This window comes from Pelophylax lessonae, assembly GCF_965119305.1.
Source record: "Pelophylax lessonae genome assembly, chromosome: 1".
In the NCBI taxonomy this organism is placed as follows: domain Eukaryota; kingdom Metazoa; phylum Chordata; class Amphibia; order Anura; family Ranidae; genus Pelophylax; species Pelophylax lessonae.
This window is the reverse complement of record NC_138768.1, coordinates 408,946,927-408,964,483: the sequence shown is the minus strand read 5'-3', so window position 1 is coordinate 408,964,483 and position 17,557 is coordinate 408,946,927. Positions and strand designations below refer to the sequence as shown.

The following is a 17,557-nucleotide window of genomic DNA, read 5'->3' as shown; positions in this document are numbered from 1 at the left end:
GAACACAATATTTATTATTAGTGCTTGAGAGCACGGTTTAACAAATAGCAATATTCCCTTTTGGTGGTATTTCATTCCCTTTTGCGTTTTTTATTTTTTGCGCTATAAACAAAGAACGACCAACGATTTTGATGAAAAATATATATATATTTTTTTTTACTTTCTGCTCTAAAACACATCCAATAAAAAAAGTGTAAAAAATCGAATTTCTTTATATATTTAAACCAATAAGTATTCTGCTACATATTTTTGGTAAAAAAAAGCCCAATAAGCGTATATTGATTGGTTTGTGCAAAAGTTATCATCTAAAAACTATAGGACATTTATCTTTTTTTTTACTAGTAATGGCGGCGATCAACAACTTATAGCAGGGACTGCATTATTGCGGCGTACAAATCAGACACCTAACTTTTTAAAATTTTTTGGGGACCAGTGACATTGGGCACAATTTACTAAAGGTTATCGCATGCATTATGACGGTCACGTGACCACTTAACGCATGTAATAATGAAAATGTAAATTCACTATTGCTTGTATGCGGTATTTAGCGCAAACACCAAAAACATTTGTTAAATACTGCATAAAAAGGCATTAAAGTCAATTTACGTAACGAAATAAACAAATGCATTCGTTAACTGGGTACTGGTCCAAGCTTTCGATACCTGTGGAAATGGTAAGACACCCGTCCACCCCCCCCCCCCCCCCGCACCAGTGATTGGTTTAAATAGTAGGCATGTTACTGCATACGCAAATGCGGTAAAATATCGCTTAGTGAATTGTGCCCATTATTACAGTGATCAGTGCTAAAAATATCAGTGTATAGGGTACAATCAGCACTACCTCTCATGTGCCACCCCTACCTCTTTAAATTGTATATAATCAAATCCTGTATCGATGTCTGTTATTTGAATGTTTAGTTGCTGCTGTACACTCCCAGTGATTTCATCACACTACAAATTACATAAACTTACTCATACATTGCAGCACAACCAAATACACCACCTCAAGCTCCTATATACAGTGTGCTCTTTATCAAAGTCCATTTACATGCATAATAGTAGAAAATAAATGAAGAAATATCCCAAAACAAAGTCCATAAATGAATGTGATCCACCGCAGTGTTCTTCAATCACCCTTCAACTTCCACAGTGTTCTTCAAGCACCCTTCAACTTATGACACCAGAAGGTGCACACCACCACCGGCTGAAAAACCTGCTCACCTCAAAGAGGAGTTCAATCAGCTTTATGCAAAAATCACCCCAGCAATATCCTACTGCAATCTCCTTCCTCCCCTCCAGGAATCCAGCTCTGTAAGCTCACCTTAAAGCTCAGCGAACCTCATGTAATCAAAAAGGCAGACTACACAGTGCTCTCCATTTCAACAATTTTATTAAAATGCCCCCATGAAACACACTTACAAGATATATAGTTAAAAAGCACTTGTAAATGTCTATCATTGTTTGTCTGGTCACCACTCCACATGCATCTCGGTGGCTGCGTGACATGACGGACACAGCTCCTTCTCCTCTAGGCAACTTACAGGACTTAAAGGATCTGCTACTGATGGCTTGGTGCCAAAAACCATAGCATACCTTCAGAGGTCTAATGGAGTCCATGCCTAGTCATGGTGGGTAGTCATGATGTTATGGTTAGGGTATCTTCCATGTGTGATGGTAGAACTTTCAGGAAATGGTCATCCAAGATTTTAGCAATATAGGAGTTATCAGTTCAGAGAGGCTTCTATTTCTGAAGATCTGGGCTTCAACAGCCATGCAGTTAAAGACAACAAATGCAAAGCAAGATGGTACCACATCTGCCCGGGCCAGTCCAATGCTATGAGGATTACTAGAATGTCCTCCATATTGATTCTGCTGACCAGACGAGGTAGGAGTTTCAGAGGGGAAAGGCAAAAATTAGGATGTACTGAACCCACTGGACCACTAGAGCATCCACTTCTGCCAGAGAATCTCTCTACCTGCAGACAAACCAGTCCAGTTTGTTGCACCTGGGGGACATGAGATCCACATACATAATTTCCCATCTGTGACACAGGTTCTGGAACTCTCCTGGGTCTCACCATGAATCTAGATGATGCGGGCTGATGAAGTTTGGCAGCCAACTGAATATGCCAGTCATGTAAACAGTGAACAAGGCTTGAAAGTGAAGTTCTGCTCAGGATAGAATCCATTCTACCTCTCTAATGGCTTTGAATACTGTGGCTTTTTGTCTGACTGGATCCTCATTGGATGACCCAATATTTAGAATGTTCAGCATTGTAGGGACAACTAAATCACCTGGAGCTCCCGAATGTCGATGGGATTCCTCTGGTGTTCAAGCCCCCTGCACCAAGGACCTAGGACCCCTTTCTAGTAGAGCTGCATGATTAATCGTTACAAAAATCGAGATCTCGATTCAACCCCCCTCACGATCTTAATCCAGCATTTCCACAATTCATACAGTGCAGAGCCATTCTCTGCTCACTCACAGCTGTCAAAAAATAAATTTAAAAAAGAGCCCACGGCAAAGTTTATCAACATTGCTCAGCGCTGAGAGATCACTATAAACAATGTATCATTTGGTTCTTTTGGATTAAAGGGATGAACTTGGGTCTGTAAATAAGGTAAGTTTAACCACTTTTGTGGAGTTGTAAAGTCAGAAGGTTTTTTTTATCTTAATGCATTACATTAAGATTTAAAAAAACTTTCTGAGTGTAACAGCCTCCCCAGCACCCCCTAATACTTACCTGAAGTCCATCTCTGTCCTGCGATGTCCACGAGTCCCTCGGCCGATGGGGACTCTCCCTCCTGATTGGCTGAGAGACAACCGCAACGTCACTGGCTCCCATAGTCAGTGAGCCATTTAGGAGAGAGGGCGGGCCGAACAGCAGCTTCAGTCTGAATGGACACAAAAGGCTACAGCTCGGTGCCCCCATAGCAAGATGCCTTCTGTGGGGGCACTCAACAGGAGGGAGGGGCTAGGGGCAGCAACGAGGGACCAGAGAAGATGAGAATCCGGGCTGCTCTGTGCAAAACCACTGCACAGAGGAGGTAAGTATAACATGTTTGGTATTTTGTTTTTTAAACAAGACTTTACAATGACTTTAAAAACTTTTTCTGACACTTGTTGCTTCCAAGTTAAAATCAGTATTTTTTGCTAGAAAACTATTTAGACCAACCAGACATTGTGCATATATATATATTTTTTTTTTTTTTTTAACCAGAGACCCTAGAGAATAAAATGGCGGTCATTTGAAATATTTTATCTCCCACTGTATTTGCACGGCGTTCTTTAAAACACAGTTTTTTTGGGAAAAAATACACTTTACTGAATTAAAAACTAAACAGTAAAATTAGCCCATTATATAATGTGAAAGATAATGTAACGCCAAGAATCGTGATCTTTATTCTAAGCAAAAAAAATTGTGATTCTCATTATATCCAAAATCATGCAGCTCTACTTTCTAGCATGACAGGCTTGCATTTGCTGTCGGGATCCTCCAAGTGATCGAAAGGAAAAATTTCCTCAACTTCCTAAGACAATTTCATAAAACAACAGGACAGAAACAATCTGGTCCTCAGTGACAGGCAAAATTATTTGTCCAGAGACTGAATTGCTATGTTCCACAGTGACAAGATGTTGAGTTGCAGGAATCTGGATTGGAATTGGGCAAACGGGACTGCCATCAGCCCCAAAACTTTCATGCAAAAATGACGATTTAAATCAACTCTTAGACAAAAGAGTCCAAGCCTGGAAGCAGAGTGTTTACATTTTCTCAAAGGGAAGAACAAGCTCTTGCTTGAGCTGTGTCCAGGATAAGACAAATACTCCGATTGATTAGTCAACTCCAACGCTGACTTCTGAAAATTCAGGATCCAACTTTACCATTTTGGGGTTTTACACTGTCTGACATTATCAGTCATGACGTGTACTGACTACTCCTTCACAAGGTTCTTTTTCAGATATCCCACAATGCTCTGGGAGCAGAACAAGGAAAGCACAGGGGCTATAACCTTGGTAAACACATGGAGCGTGGAAAAGAGATGAAATTGTAGGGCACAAACCAAAAGTGTTGGGGAAGTCGAAGGAATTGCTGATATTCTGGAAAAAAAGGGACATGCAAGTACATGTCCTTGGTATCTAAGGAGGCTAGAAAGTCTCTATGATGGAGAAAGGGCTATGACAGACCTGGTGGAATCCATCCAGAATTTTTGGGTCAGAATCAAGACTCGTACCCCCTTGTCATCCAAGATCAGGCAAATTATACTTTTTGGTTTAGGAACTGTGAAAAGTTGAAATAAAATTCTTAAAACCTTCCCACCACAGGAAGCAAGGAAATAACCCCCTGATCAAGAAGACCTCTGCAGGACTGCATGTCCTCTAACCTGTGAAGGCTGGAAAACAAGAATCAGGAAGGGTGCTGACAACGAAACTCCAGTTTCTAGTCCTTGGAAAACACCTTCTATACAAAGGCATCAGAGATGTCTGCAAAGACTAACAGAGTTTCCCCCCATTCACTAAGTGGGGAAGGGGGGTGGGGGCATGCATCATGATAAAAAGGGCACTGCAGGTCTGGGGGGTTTAGAAGATCAGATTTGCAGATGAACTGGGCTCCTGCCTTGGGTTTGGTATTAGAGGCTAAAGCCTAGAAATAATTAAAGAAACCCTTCTTGGCTTTGGAGGGAGGGGAGGGACTTTCCAGCTTGAGGTCTAGGTCTCTTTTGCTGGGGTAGGGAAGTACTCCCATCACATCCTTGATGAAGATGTCCAAAGCAGCTCCAAAAAAGACAGTGACCCTTGAAGGGCATGTGCAAAATAGGCTTTTTACAAGCCTGCTCTGAGGACTAACATTTTAACCAGAGAGTTCTCCACATGTTTAATGATGGGAGACTTATTCTGGAAATAAGAAAGGAGATGTCCACTAACCTGTCTAACATAGTAGTGTGGGTCAGCAGGCATGAGCTCCAAGTGCTCTACAAATAGGCGATCAGTGTGGATGGAAACTGGATCACTTTTGACTTTCAACTGATTTTTATTGAAAATTTTTTAAAGTACGAAACATCGCATAAGAAGACTTTTTGCAATTGCGAAGAAGGAAACAGGATCTCTTTTTAGGAGTTAAATCTATTCCCCTAATGTTTGACAGACTAACATCACAGTTTTGGCAGGCTGCAAAGTAGGTTCTGCCAGAGAAAACAAGGCTTTCAAAGGAATCTTCAAACATTTATCTATGGGATCCTTAAACTCTGATTAACTCTATTAAGACTTGACACTGCCAGGTCAACTTTGTAATAAACAACTCCTCGTTATTGAGCAGCAAAAAAATTGGGAGGTATAAATAGATTATTTGGAGTTTCCGCATAAGCCGTCTGAGAGTAATGTGTGTATCAGGAACGTTTTTGACGTCTTTAGGTCCTTAAGGCATTCCAAACCAGTAACAAATATTAAAAGCTAAAGGCAGTTCTTCTATTAAAGAAATTAAAGTAAAAACACTAGATGAAGTATAGCTTTTCTTTATTCCAGTCAAATCGGTCTACAGAGACTACATTGATGTTATACAACATTATTTTATCAATCTACCATGGGCTATTGATTATGTAAACAGCACTTTCAGGAACTGATTTAATAACTTACTAAGGCAGGCCCATAGATGGTGTGATTTCTTTCCTGCTACAACAGGTTGCAGGACTGGGGGGAGCTTTCCCTGCCGGGAGAACACAGTGATTATTGCTAGTAGCTATAGCCATTAGCAATAATTGTATGCTGAAAATTAGACATGCTGACTGTACCCAAGTGGTCGACTTGAGTATGTTCAGACTGCCCATAGATGGTTTGAATTGAATATTCAATATTGAATAGAAGATTCAAACCACCTATGGCTAGCTTATGTACGCAGCTTCTTTGTCTTTTAATCCTTTAAGTTTAAGGTGGTGCCATGACTGCTGAAACAGGTTTCTTGTTGCAGGATGGCTCTTTTTCTGGCAGCATCCTATGGAGCCATTGGTGCATGCAGGCACTAGAGCTTTGTCTCCCCGCTCGGTGTCCATCAATAGAAACACACAGCCCTGTAGCCTAGGATGGTGAGGCATTCCCGTATGAGTCCCTCCTCTACCCTCCTTCCTTCTCCAAGCTGGAGACTTCTCTGTCCACTATTAACTCTTTCCTGTGACAGCCAGATGTTCAAGGAAGCAGCACGTAAATTAGCTAACAGGAGTTGTAACAGGAGTCGTCCCAGAAGATTGGAAATTGGCAAATGTCGTGCCCATTCACAAGAAAGGTAGTAGGGAGGAATCGAGCAACTATAGACCAGTGAGTCTGACATCAATAGTAGGCAAATTAATGGAAACCCTATTAAAGGATAGGATTGTGGAACATCTTAAATCCCATGGATTGCAAGATGAAAAACAACATGGGTTTACTTCAGGGAGATCATGTCAAACAAATCTTATAGATTTTTTTGACTGGGTGACTAAAATAATAGACGGTGGAGGTGCAGTAGACATTGCATATCTAGATTTTAGTAAGGCTTTTGACACTGTCCCACATAGAAGACTTATCAATAAACTGCAGTCATTGAGCATGGACTCCCATATTGTTGAGTGGATTAGGCAGTGGCTGAGTGACAGACAACAGAGGGGGTTGTAGTCAATGGAGAACATTCAGAACAAGGTCATGTTACTAGTGGGGTACCTCAGGGATCTGTACTGGGACCAATTTTGTTTAATATCTTCATAAGTGATATTGCAAAAGGCCTCGATGGTAAGGTTTGTCTTTTTGCTGATGACACAAAGATATGTAACAGGGTTGATGTTCCTGGAGGGAAACGCCAAATGGAAAAGGATTTAGGAAAACTAGAAGAATGGTCAGAACTCTGGCAACTGAAATTTAATGTGGATAAGTGCAAGATAATGCACCTGGGACGTAAAAACCCAAGGGCAGAATATAGAATATTTGACACAGTCCTGACCTCAGTATCTGAGGAAAGGGATTTAGGAGAATTATTTCAGAAGACTTAAAGGTGGGAAGACAATGTAATAGAGCAGCACGAAATGCCAGCAGAATGCTTGGATGTATAGGGAGAGGTATAAGCAGTAGAAAGAGAGAAGTGCTTATGCCGCTGTACAGAACACTGGTGAGACCTCACTTGGGAGTATTGTGCGCAGTACTGGAGGCCATATCTCCAGAAGGATATAGATACTCTAGAGAGAGTTCAGAGAAGAGCTACTAAACTAGTACATGGATTGCAGGAAAAAACTTACCAGGAAAGGTTAAAGGACCTTAACATGTATAGCTTGGAAGAAAGAAGAGACAGAGGGGATATGATAGAAACTTTTAAATACATAAAGGGAATCAACTCGGTAAAGGAGGAGAGCATATTTAAAAGAAGAAAAACTACCACAAGAGGACACAGTTTTAAATTAGAGGGGCAAAGGTTTAAAAGTAATATGAGGAAGTATTACTTTACTGAGAGAGTAGTGGATGCATGGAATAACCTTCCTGCAGAAGTGGTAGCTGCAAATACAGTGAAGGAGTTTAAGCATGCATGGGATAGGCATAAGGCTATCCTTCATATAAGATAGGGCCAGGGACTATTCATAGGATTCAGATATATTGGGCAGACTAGATGGGCCAAATGGTTCTTATCTGCCGACACATTCTATGTTTCTATGTTTGAAACTTGTAAATTGCAAGTGCTGGGGCAAAAGTTTTAGGTTTATTGAAGAATGTTTATTTTTTTGGGCTTAACCAAAAAGATTACTAGGGTTTAGTGGAATTCCAGGCACCGACTAAGCTTAAAAATGCATCCCCCCCTCCCCTAAACACCTATTCCGACAAACCTGTGTAAGAAAGTGCTGTATACTTGCCTATTTCAGCCTGCCCTAGGCCAGTCACATAGTCTCCCAGTGTCAGCCAGCGCCAGGTGCAGAGGGGAGGAGAGAGTGCTCTGACAATGTCTGGAAAAACCTGCTAGGGTGATTCCACCCTTAGGCCTCACTGGCCCATTTGTTTTCAGAGCACCCTTCTCCCCCTCTGCAGAGGCTCTGGCTGACAAAGGGGAGCAAGACCAGAGCAGCCTAAAACAGGTAAGTATACAGCACTTTCTTGCACAGGTTAGCTAGAATAGGTGTTCGGAGAAGGGAGTGAGGGAGTGTTTCTAAATTAAGTGGTGCCTGGAATTCCATTTTAGTACTGCTTGAAGGTTCTTTTGAAAAATATTTAATACTGGTACAAAACAGCTGAGAACAATCAATTCTGTATGGTCTTATAGCTTAGACATGCCTTTTCTTGATTATTTTATAAAATTAAAATGTAAAAAAAAATGTTTAGAGCACTCAAAATTAACCACTTAAGCCCCGGAAGATTTTACCCCCTTCCTGACCAAGGGGTATTTTGCGATTCGGCACTGCGTGACTTTAACGGACAATTGCGCGGTCGTGCGACGCTGTATCTAAACGAATTTGGCGTCCTTTTTTTCCCACAAACAGAGCTTTCTTATGGTGGTATTTGATCACCTGTGCGATTTTTTGATCATGCGCTATAAACAAAAAAAAGAGCGTAAATTTTGCAAAAATAGCAATATTTTTCACATTTTTTTATATGAAATTCCCCCAAAAAAATGTAAAAATCAAAATTTTTTAACATTTTCGGCCAATTTGTTTTATGCTACCTATGTTTGGTAAAAAAAAAAAAAATCGCAAAAAGCGTATTTTGATTGGTTTGCGCAAAAGTTATCACGTTTACTAACAAAGGGAAAGATTTTTGTAATTTTTGTTGTTTTTTTTTTAACGCGTAATGGCGGCGATCTACAATTTTTTTTGCGGTACTGCGACATTGCGGCGGAGAGATCGGACCCTTGACTGACATTTTTGACACTTTTGGGGTTACCAGTGACATTTCTACAGTAATCAGTGCTATACATATGCACTGTTACTGTAAAAATACACTGGCAGTGAAGGGGTTAACCTTTTTTGAAAGGGAGGGGCTATGTGTGTCCCTAGGGGCGTGCTTTCTACTGTGATTGGCTGTGGCTTCAGCTGTATGAACGGTGATCAACGGTTCTACATAGTAGAACTGTATGATCATCCTTCATACACCGGGAGAATGACAGGCAGCTTGTTTACACAAGCCGCCTGACTTTCTCCCTCTCCCCCGACGATCGCAGAGTGACCGGCGGACATCGGGTCCGCCGGTCACACGCGCGGGGGGGTCCGTGACCACGCGGGAGCGCGCCTCCAGCGGCGTGCGCTCGCTCCCTAGACCCTCACAGGCTAGCGACGTAGACCTACGTCGCTTTGCCTGTGAGGGGCTGACCGCCGACGTAGATAGTCGTGCGGCGGTCGGCAAGTGGTTAAGGAAGAGATGATTATAATTTCACCTTATGGAACAGAAATAGATGACAGGATTGAGAGTAGTTGGATTGCTATTATTGCTTTTTTTCCATAAAACAGCAGCAAGGGCTGTCACAAATCAGACTATAATTGCCCATTCACACTACCGCGACTTGTCAGGTGACTGGTCAGCCTGACAAGTCGCGGTCCATGCACTGCTATGCGAACCGTTCTAATAGGATCGACTCAAGTCGCTCCAACTTAGAAAGCAGTTCCTGTACTACTTCGGGGCAACATCAGAGCGACTTGCATTGACATTCATTATATGAGGTCGCCCCCGAAGTCGTGCCGCGTTAGTTTGAAGCGGCACTTAAGCAGCTGTTTATGAAAGTGTGTTTACCTCGGTTAGATCCATCTGTCTCAGCCAGTAGTGACTACATCTTTGGATAGTATTGTAGCAGAGAGATCGTTTTGTCTACTTGGTTTCCACAACTTGTTTTTCTCAACGTTGTTAATTGCCTTGTCTAACTGCTGCCTGGTTGCTACAGTTGTATTTGAGGAAAACGAATGACCCAAATTTCTGGGTGTAATATATTTTGGTAGTGAACAATATCAGTGCTTCTACTGGCCTATTATTTAAAGCACAATGGTAAAATAGAGCTTCATTGCTGAAGCTTATAGCACAGTTTTTTATTTCCTTTTTATGGGATTACTTAAAGTGGTTGTAAAGTCAGAAGGTTTTATTCATTATTCATTAAGATAAAAAGCCTACTGTGTGCAGTAGCCCCTGTCAGCTCCCCCAATACTTAAGCCCCTCTCATTCTCCTGATGTTGCAGGAGTGTCTCGGCTGCCCGGGACTCTTCCCTCCTCATTGGCTGAGACAGCAGCATGGCACCATTGGCTCCCGCTGCTGTCACAGTAAGCCAATGAGGAGTGGGGGGGGGCAGGGCCAGGGCTCTGTGTCTAAATGGACAAAAGGAGCTTTGACTCAGCTCAGGTGCCCCCGTAGCAAGCTGCTTGCTATGGCGGCACTCATCAGGAGGGAGGGGCAAGGAGAGCCGAAGAGGCACCCAAGGAGAGGAGGATCCAGGATGCTCTGGGCAAAACCAATTCACAGAGCAGGTAAGTATAATAGGTTTGTTATTTTTAACAAATCTGTTATTGGTGTAATAGTGCAAGAGATTGTGAGGATTAATTAAAGCGAATACAATGTTCCTAATGCAAAACAACTGGTCAAAGTCAATATGTAATGCAGCAACACCCCTTAAGCAGTCTGTTAAAATCCAAGGGGGGACCCCTTAGAACTTTGCTTCTACTAAGGTTTGACTGCATAGCCAGTGTTATTTTCAGCCCTAACAACTTTAAAAAAAATAAAAAATATCATGAAATAGAAAGCAGATGCAGATTAATGCAAAGACTTCAAAAGGTTTATACATAGTTTATGTATTTCCATTCATTTTTTTTTTACCCCTTGTTCACTTGCAATAAACTACACCTCATTTAAACAATAAAGTGGTTGTAAAGCCTTAGGCCCCTTTCACACACGGAGTCCGTCAGGACCAGGAAGGTGGTTTTTCTCAGCGGGGGATCGATCCGCAGATCCCCCACTGAGCAGACGGAAGGCAGCTGTGTCTCCGCGCTGTGTGCGGAGACACAGCTGTCAGGTCCCCATTCTTCTCTATGGGGGAATCGGATGGGAACGGACCGTCTGTCTGTTCTCATCCTATCCGCCGGACGGATGGAAAATAGGGTTTCCATCCGTCCGGTTTTGACGGATTGGATGTCAGCGGACATGTCTCCGCTGACATCTGATGCCCCATAGAGATGCATGGGGCGTCCGTTCAGATCCGCCAAAAAAAACTGACAGGCGGATCTGAACGGACTCCCTGTGTGAAAGGGGCCTTAATGTTTTTCACCTTAAGCATTAAGGTGAAAAACCTTCTGTGCTACAGCCCCGACTCCCTTTTCCTTACTTGAGCCTGATCCGATCCAGCGATGTGCACAAGCACAGCGGCTCCAGCCGCAGTCTTTCTGCTTATTGGACAGATTGATAGCAGCAGGAGCCATTTGCTCCAGCTGCTGTCAATCAAAAGCTTTGACACGAACGGCTAGGGCGGGGTCAAGTCCTGCTGTCTGTGTCAATAGACGCAGCAGCAGGACTCAGGAGCAAGCCCCCACAGGTGCTCCCAGTAAAAGCGGCTTTCCATGGGGTCACCTGATGAAGCGAAAAGGCTTGGAACCCCAGAAGAAGAGGATTGGGGCTGCTCTGTGCAAAACCAGTGCACAGAGCAGGTAAGTATAGGCATGTTTGTTATTTTTTTTAAAAACCCGAAGGTTTTTAACCAGTTTAACAAAATGCATATTCGCATAAACCTAAAACGTCCTTTATTTTAATTCATTAACCTACCCATACGCTGCAGATGTATATCCATAAATGTATATAACAAAACCAAAGGAAATATGATACCCAGCGTCTATTATCTACACCAAAAGTGTTAATGTTAGCTCAATAGTGAAAAAAAAAAAAAAAACAGGATAACAAATCAATTTGATTGTAGATGTCTCTGAAGCGGCACCTTTTGTTTGCCTGTTTTTGATCTATTTAGTTTTTAATGTGCTTCTTTGAGTTCAAGGTCAAATTCTGGTCAAGCAGGCACTCTTCTCAAAATGTAATGTGAGTTCTATGGTGCTTCCATATCACTCCCTCTGCCCTTTGGTCCTCATTACATTCAACAAGTAGGCAGCAATACCCCAAAAGCTGAAGTACACTATGAACCAGATTTATAAATGCATGCGCAAAGAGGAAAAATATGACGCCTGCTGTCTACAGCAAACTAATACCATTTTAACTTTCATTCTGCAAACTAAGTCAGAAACAATATCATGAATTATTATAGGAGATGACATGATTTCCTACTACAGCTTCTCTTTTTTTATTTTCCTTTGAAAACAGTTATAAGGCACACATGTATAAAGTCTCTTTTTTTTTTTTAATTAAAAAGAATGCTAGATCGCCAGTAGATTTTCATAACCTGTGCTGTTTATATAGAATGAAAAGACAGGGAAAGGGATAAATGACTGGCACTGAAAAGGTATAAAGGCATTCTTCAATGTACTATATAGTCCATATATATATATTGTGTAGCACCAACGGTTAAAGATCTACAAGCTTGATTTAGTTATTGTATGTCAATGAGGGGAAACTCAGTGTGCCCCTCTTTGGCTGTCCATACATTATGCAATTTTCTTTTCTTCAATCAGGGGTTAAATTAAAGAAAATCGCTTCATTCCCTAAACAACAAAGTCACTGTTGATGCGCGAATCCCTCCCACTGCCCTATTAAATTCTAACAGCAGAAGTATTCCCCGCCGTCAGAATACAATTCTGTTATAGGGAGTGGCAGTGATTGTACAAAAAACCCGACAGGCTGGTTGTACTGAAATTGAATCCATAGATCAACTTCAGTACAACCAGCCTGACCATAGATAAATCAAATTTTGATCCATCTATGGCTTCTTTCACACGGCCGCTCAGTTTATTTAGTCCGCTGCAGCACTTTTTTTTTTTTTTATGGACACGGATCCGATCCGTATGTCTGCATATCATCTCATCCGTTTGCGGATGATATACGGACATAATGTGTGCCTATGTGATTGCGGATGTCAGCGGATGACACCGCTGACATCCGATTTTGCGTCCTTTCCGTTTTTTAAAAGGAAGAAAAATAGGCTTCTGTTCCAAAAAATGGAACAGAACTGAAAGGACGCAAATCGGATGTCAGCAGATGGTCATCCGCCGCCATCCGCAATCGCATTGACAAGCATTATGTCCGTATATCACCCGCAAACGGATGGGGTGATATACGGACATACGGAACGCCCGTGTGAAAGGGGCCTTAGGCTGGCTTTTGTCACTGGGGGACAGATGGAGCTTCCTCTCATTTCAAATTGTTCAGAGAAACTTGCCATCCAGAGGCCAGCATCATAAAATCATCTAAAAGGTAAGAAAGTTAAAAAAAAAAAATACATTTTTAGGTAGGCAATTTGAATAAAAAGTGGGATTTACCAAAACTGGAGAACAAAGAATCTGGTGCAGCTCTGTAAACAATCAGCTTCCAGGTTTTATTGCCAAAGTTTAAAGTAAAACTATAGGCAAAACTTTTTTTTTTTCATTTTGGATAGATCAAGGGAGGGTTGTAATTAAGTGCTATTCACCATCTGTGTCCCCATCACTTCCTGTCTAATAGCAAAACAGGAAGTGAGAGGAAATCCCTGCAAATTAAGTGAATTCTTTGGGGATCGCCAGGTCATCAGAACTTGTGTTCCCATTGGAAGTTTTCCCCTCTATTACTTTTCTGGGGATAACCCAAAATTTGGGATTTGCTTTTACTTTCACTTTCACTTTCACAGAGAATGATAAACAGGACAAATAGAGAGGCTGAATCTCCCCAATGGGGGCACAGACCGCAATACAAAAGGACAGGAACTCTATCAAAACTAAAAAAAAAAAAAAAAAGTGTTGCCCTTAGTTATACTTACCATACATATCTAGGTAGATCCAATTTGGTCTGATGCTGCATCTGTCCCCTGCTGGCTCCAACACTGGGAACCGAGCAATCAAACCCCACCGATCATTCGGTTTTCAAAGCACTGGGCTGTGGAAGGGAAGCATTAAGCTCAGGCTCACAGCAGCCCGCTGAGAGGCTAAGCTGGGTGCCGGTCCAGGGTTGTGTACGGATCTCGACCATATGGTCGCAATCTTGCCCAAACCTGGACCAGCTCTGTGACATTAGCCAAAGCGAGCTTTAAATGAATAAGCTGAAGTTGGTAGCGAATTGCTAACTATCTTTCCAGTCTGAGGTCCAGTTCACATCACAATTTCTGTGTCCCTGTATGTGTGCTTTTCACGCATTCACGCATTCCAGTGTATTTTCCCCTCTTTTTTTTTTTTTTTGCCGGTTGAGGACAATTGAGGACATATGTGTTCAAGTGCATTTTTGATGCGTTTTGCTGCATTCCCAGATGCATTTCCTATATAAATATTGCAGCATGTTCTACTTTTGTTGACTGCACTGGAACTGGTGTGAGCTGGGGCCATTGGAATCCATTTTGATGCAGAATAAAAAATGCACTGGACTACATCTGGTGTGAACTAGCCCTTAGTAACATATAGTAGGGTTTTCTCAAATTTGATTGCCAAAGTGGAAATAGATTTCAAATTGGAACTAAACCATCTGAATTAATGGTTTCCCAAAACCGTTACATTCAAGGCACTGTGATCACTGTGACATTTGCCAGTGAGCTCATGTCAGCTTTCATCCTTCGAGCCCTCAAATGGCTGGCATCATAGATGATCACATAGTAACATATCAACTGCAGATCTAACTAGAGGCCAAGATGGCAATATCTTTAACTTTAAACAATAAAAAAAAAAAAAAAAAAAACAGTAGTAAAAACCAATGATTTTCATGTCCTAGCAATGAGGTAAATAACAGGGATTGCTAACAGAGTATCTTAGCCAAGCTGCACAGTTTTTTTAATACTTACAGTGGCCCCTTGACTGCATAGGCTATTTTCTAGAATAAGTAAACTTAGCTTGTAAGTTGTGCTTTAGGATTGCTTGATGTTACACTACTAAACAAGTATCCAGGGCTGCCAAACCTTCAATCAGTGAAATGCTTGTAGAGGATTTCTTGGCAAGCTGCTTGCAATGATGCTTTGAACACAGCTAACATACATTCAAAACCCAGTTCTTCTCGCAGAAAAAGAAATTGCCTCATACAGCACTCTGTCTGTGGATTCTGGATAACAAATTATGTACAGCATACCATTAAATTCAATCCAGCAGTGCACCTTTCCCAACAAAAAAACTAGAGAGCTGTGAGGAGAAGATTTATAAATAATAACTTTAGGTTTGCAGGGGATGGGAAGCACCCAGCACCTTCAAGCAGCCTAGGGTGATCTGCATATTCAGTAATTGATCGGTTTTCTGCAGATAGCTCATGTTATCATTCTAAAAACCAAAGGCTCAATTTACAAAGCTAAATGACCAGCATCCTTATTTTGTGACCATTTTTTTTTCATCTGATACTTAGGAGATATATACAGGGGTTGGACAAAAACATTTAAAAGGTAAAAGAACAAAATCTGGGGGTGAAAGAAAAGGGAGGCCAATACGGCATCCAACTAGTAATGCGATATACATATATTAGACATTTCTGTAGTAAATATAAAATTGTTGTCATACTGCATCACAAATAGTGGGTCTCATGAGGAGTGACATGGAAGGATCTGCTGTCCATCAGGATCCCATGATGTCGTATATAGAGGATAGAATTTACATGCTCAACATGTTTCGCTAGCTTCATCGGGAGCTTATAATGTAACTCTGTATAGTGTTATAATTCAGTAGAGCAGGTGAATGCCACAAGCATAGAACTAACGAGGAAGGTGTGGGGTCTGCGAGCAGCATCAAAGTAAGTACCAGGTGTATAGATGTTTATCTGGTAAAGGTTTATATTGGAAACAGATTGGATATAGATGCCGCCATCTTAAGACCATATTAGATTCCTGTATAGCTTAATGTAGAAGGAATAGTAAGATGCAATAGTATACAGGGCCACGGCAGAACAGAGTCTGAACATACAGTCAGAGGACTACACAGATAGCAGATGCTGCTACGGACATACACCTTCCCCGGATGGAGAACCACCACCATTAACTGTTTACAGTTTAAAAGTATTTATTGATTAAAAGAGTTATGGTGAATTGTTTATATTTGTGAAAACCAATAAACAAGGCCAAGGCCGTTCTTAATCCAGTTTGGTGTGTCTAGTGCTCTTTGTATGTTTGAGTATGTTACATCACTTCCACTTTCAAAGCCAAATGTTGTCACTTCCACACCCGCAAATCATGCAATGTTACCATTTTTTTTTTTTGTCCAACCTCTGTAAGTCTTGGTTGAAGCATAATTTGAAGCATAACTCCTTATCGTTAATGTTTTCTAAAATGAGTGTGATCCATCCAAAATCTATCAAACACTGTAAACATGCACATGTATTATAACAGTGATTGTCTATTATCTGTTCAATACCTTGTCTATGGTTATGTGGTGGTGCCAAACTGGAACTTGAGCTGGATGTAGAACTTGCTGGGCTTGGCTGTCCTGACTGTAAAAAAGAAAAGATAAAGTTGTTATAAGACTCTCTATTCCTTGAGATGGTTCTTACAGGTTAAGACTGATTAGCACTTTCAATGAAATAAAAAAAACAGGCTCCAGCCTGCTACCTGTGTAGCTTTACCTGATAAGTTATACAGAAATTGTCACCTTCTCCATGTGGGGCAAAGTGACCGTGTCTTTGTCTCTGACTGTGTGCACCCCTCTCTTCCTTAGCTACCAACCCTTTGATGCCCTATCAGGGCTCCACGGTTATTCCTGCCTCCAACGCAGCAAGCGATAATACCTGGCTCTTCCAAGCATTAAGGCTTGTGACCTGCTTTTCTGTGTCAGTGCTCAGGTCTAGAAGTCAATTACTGGGTAGGAGCACTGCCACATAACCAAGGGAGTGACATTACTACTGCCCCTGGCTTCTAACCCCAGCCAGTGCTAGACATTTTAGTGCCGGCTGCTACATAAGCAGCAGCAGGCAAGGGGATTACAATTGGGTCTGGGGGCCCTTTGCAGAGACTCAGTCATTTTGCTAAGTGTATGTTTCATTGGGGAGATCTCCTCTCACTTTGTTTTGTCTCACCTAAGTAAGCAGAATTATCCTTTTAGTTGCCACCAGAACTAGGATTCCTATTGGTCACTGCTGCTTGAGGAAGGATTTCACTGATGGCTCCATAAAAGTGCATCATGACTCTAGTGTGTTGGTAAAATATCTCTTCTACTGGCTACAATATAACACAGCACCTACAGTCATGTCCAAAAATATTGGCACCCCTGCATTTCTGTCAGATAATGCACCACTTCGCCCAGAAAATCAGTGCAATTACAAATGTTTAGGCATGCTCATGTTTATAGCTTTTGTTTGTATTGGTACAACACAAAAAAGTGGAGAAACAAAAAGCCAAATCTGACACATTCCACGCAAAACACCAAAAAAAGGACTAGACAAAATTATTGGCACCTTCTCAAAATTGTAAGGAAATATTGCAATCCAAGTTCGTGATACTCCTGTAATATGTAATTAAAATCACCTGTACTGACTGGTGCTAACAATATAGAAATC

General features: G+C 41.5%; 1 protein-coding gene across 3 annotated transcripts in view; it reads right to left on the bottom strand.

Annotated features, from left to right (window-relative positions):
* The window catches only part of MLLT3 (MLLT3 super elongation complex subunit), a 462,813-nt gene that overhangs the window by 56,336 nt on the left and 388,920 nt on the right, over positions 1 to 17,557 (bottom strand). For all 3 annotated transcript variants that reach the window (XM_082243975.1, XM_082243973.1, XM_082243974.1), the window contains exon 7: positions 16,420 to 16,495. In XM_082243975.1, the coding sequence (XP_082100101.1) occupies positions 16,420 to 16,495 (76 nt within the window). The remainder of the gene's footprint in view (positions 1 to 16,419; positions 16,496 to 17,557) is intronic.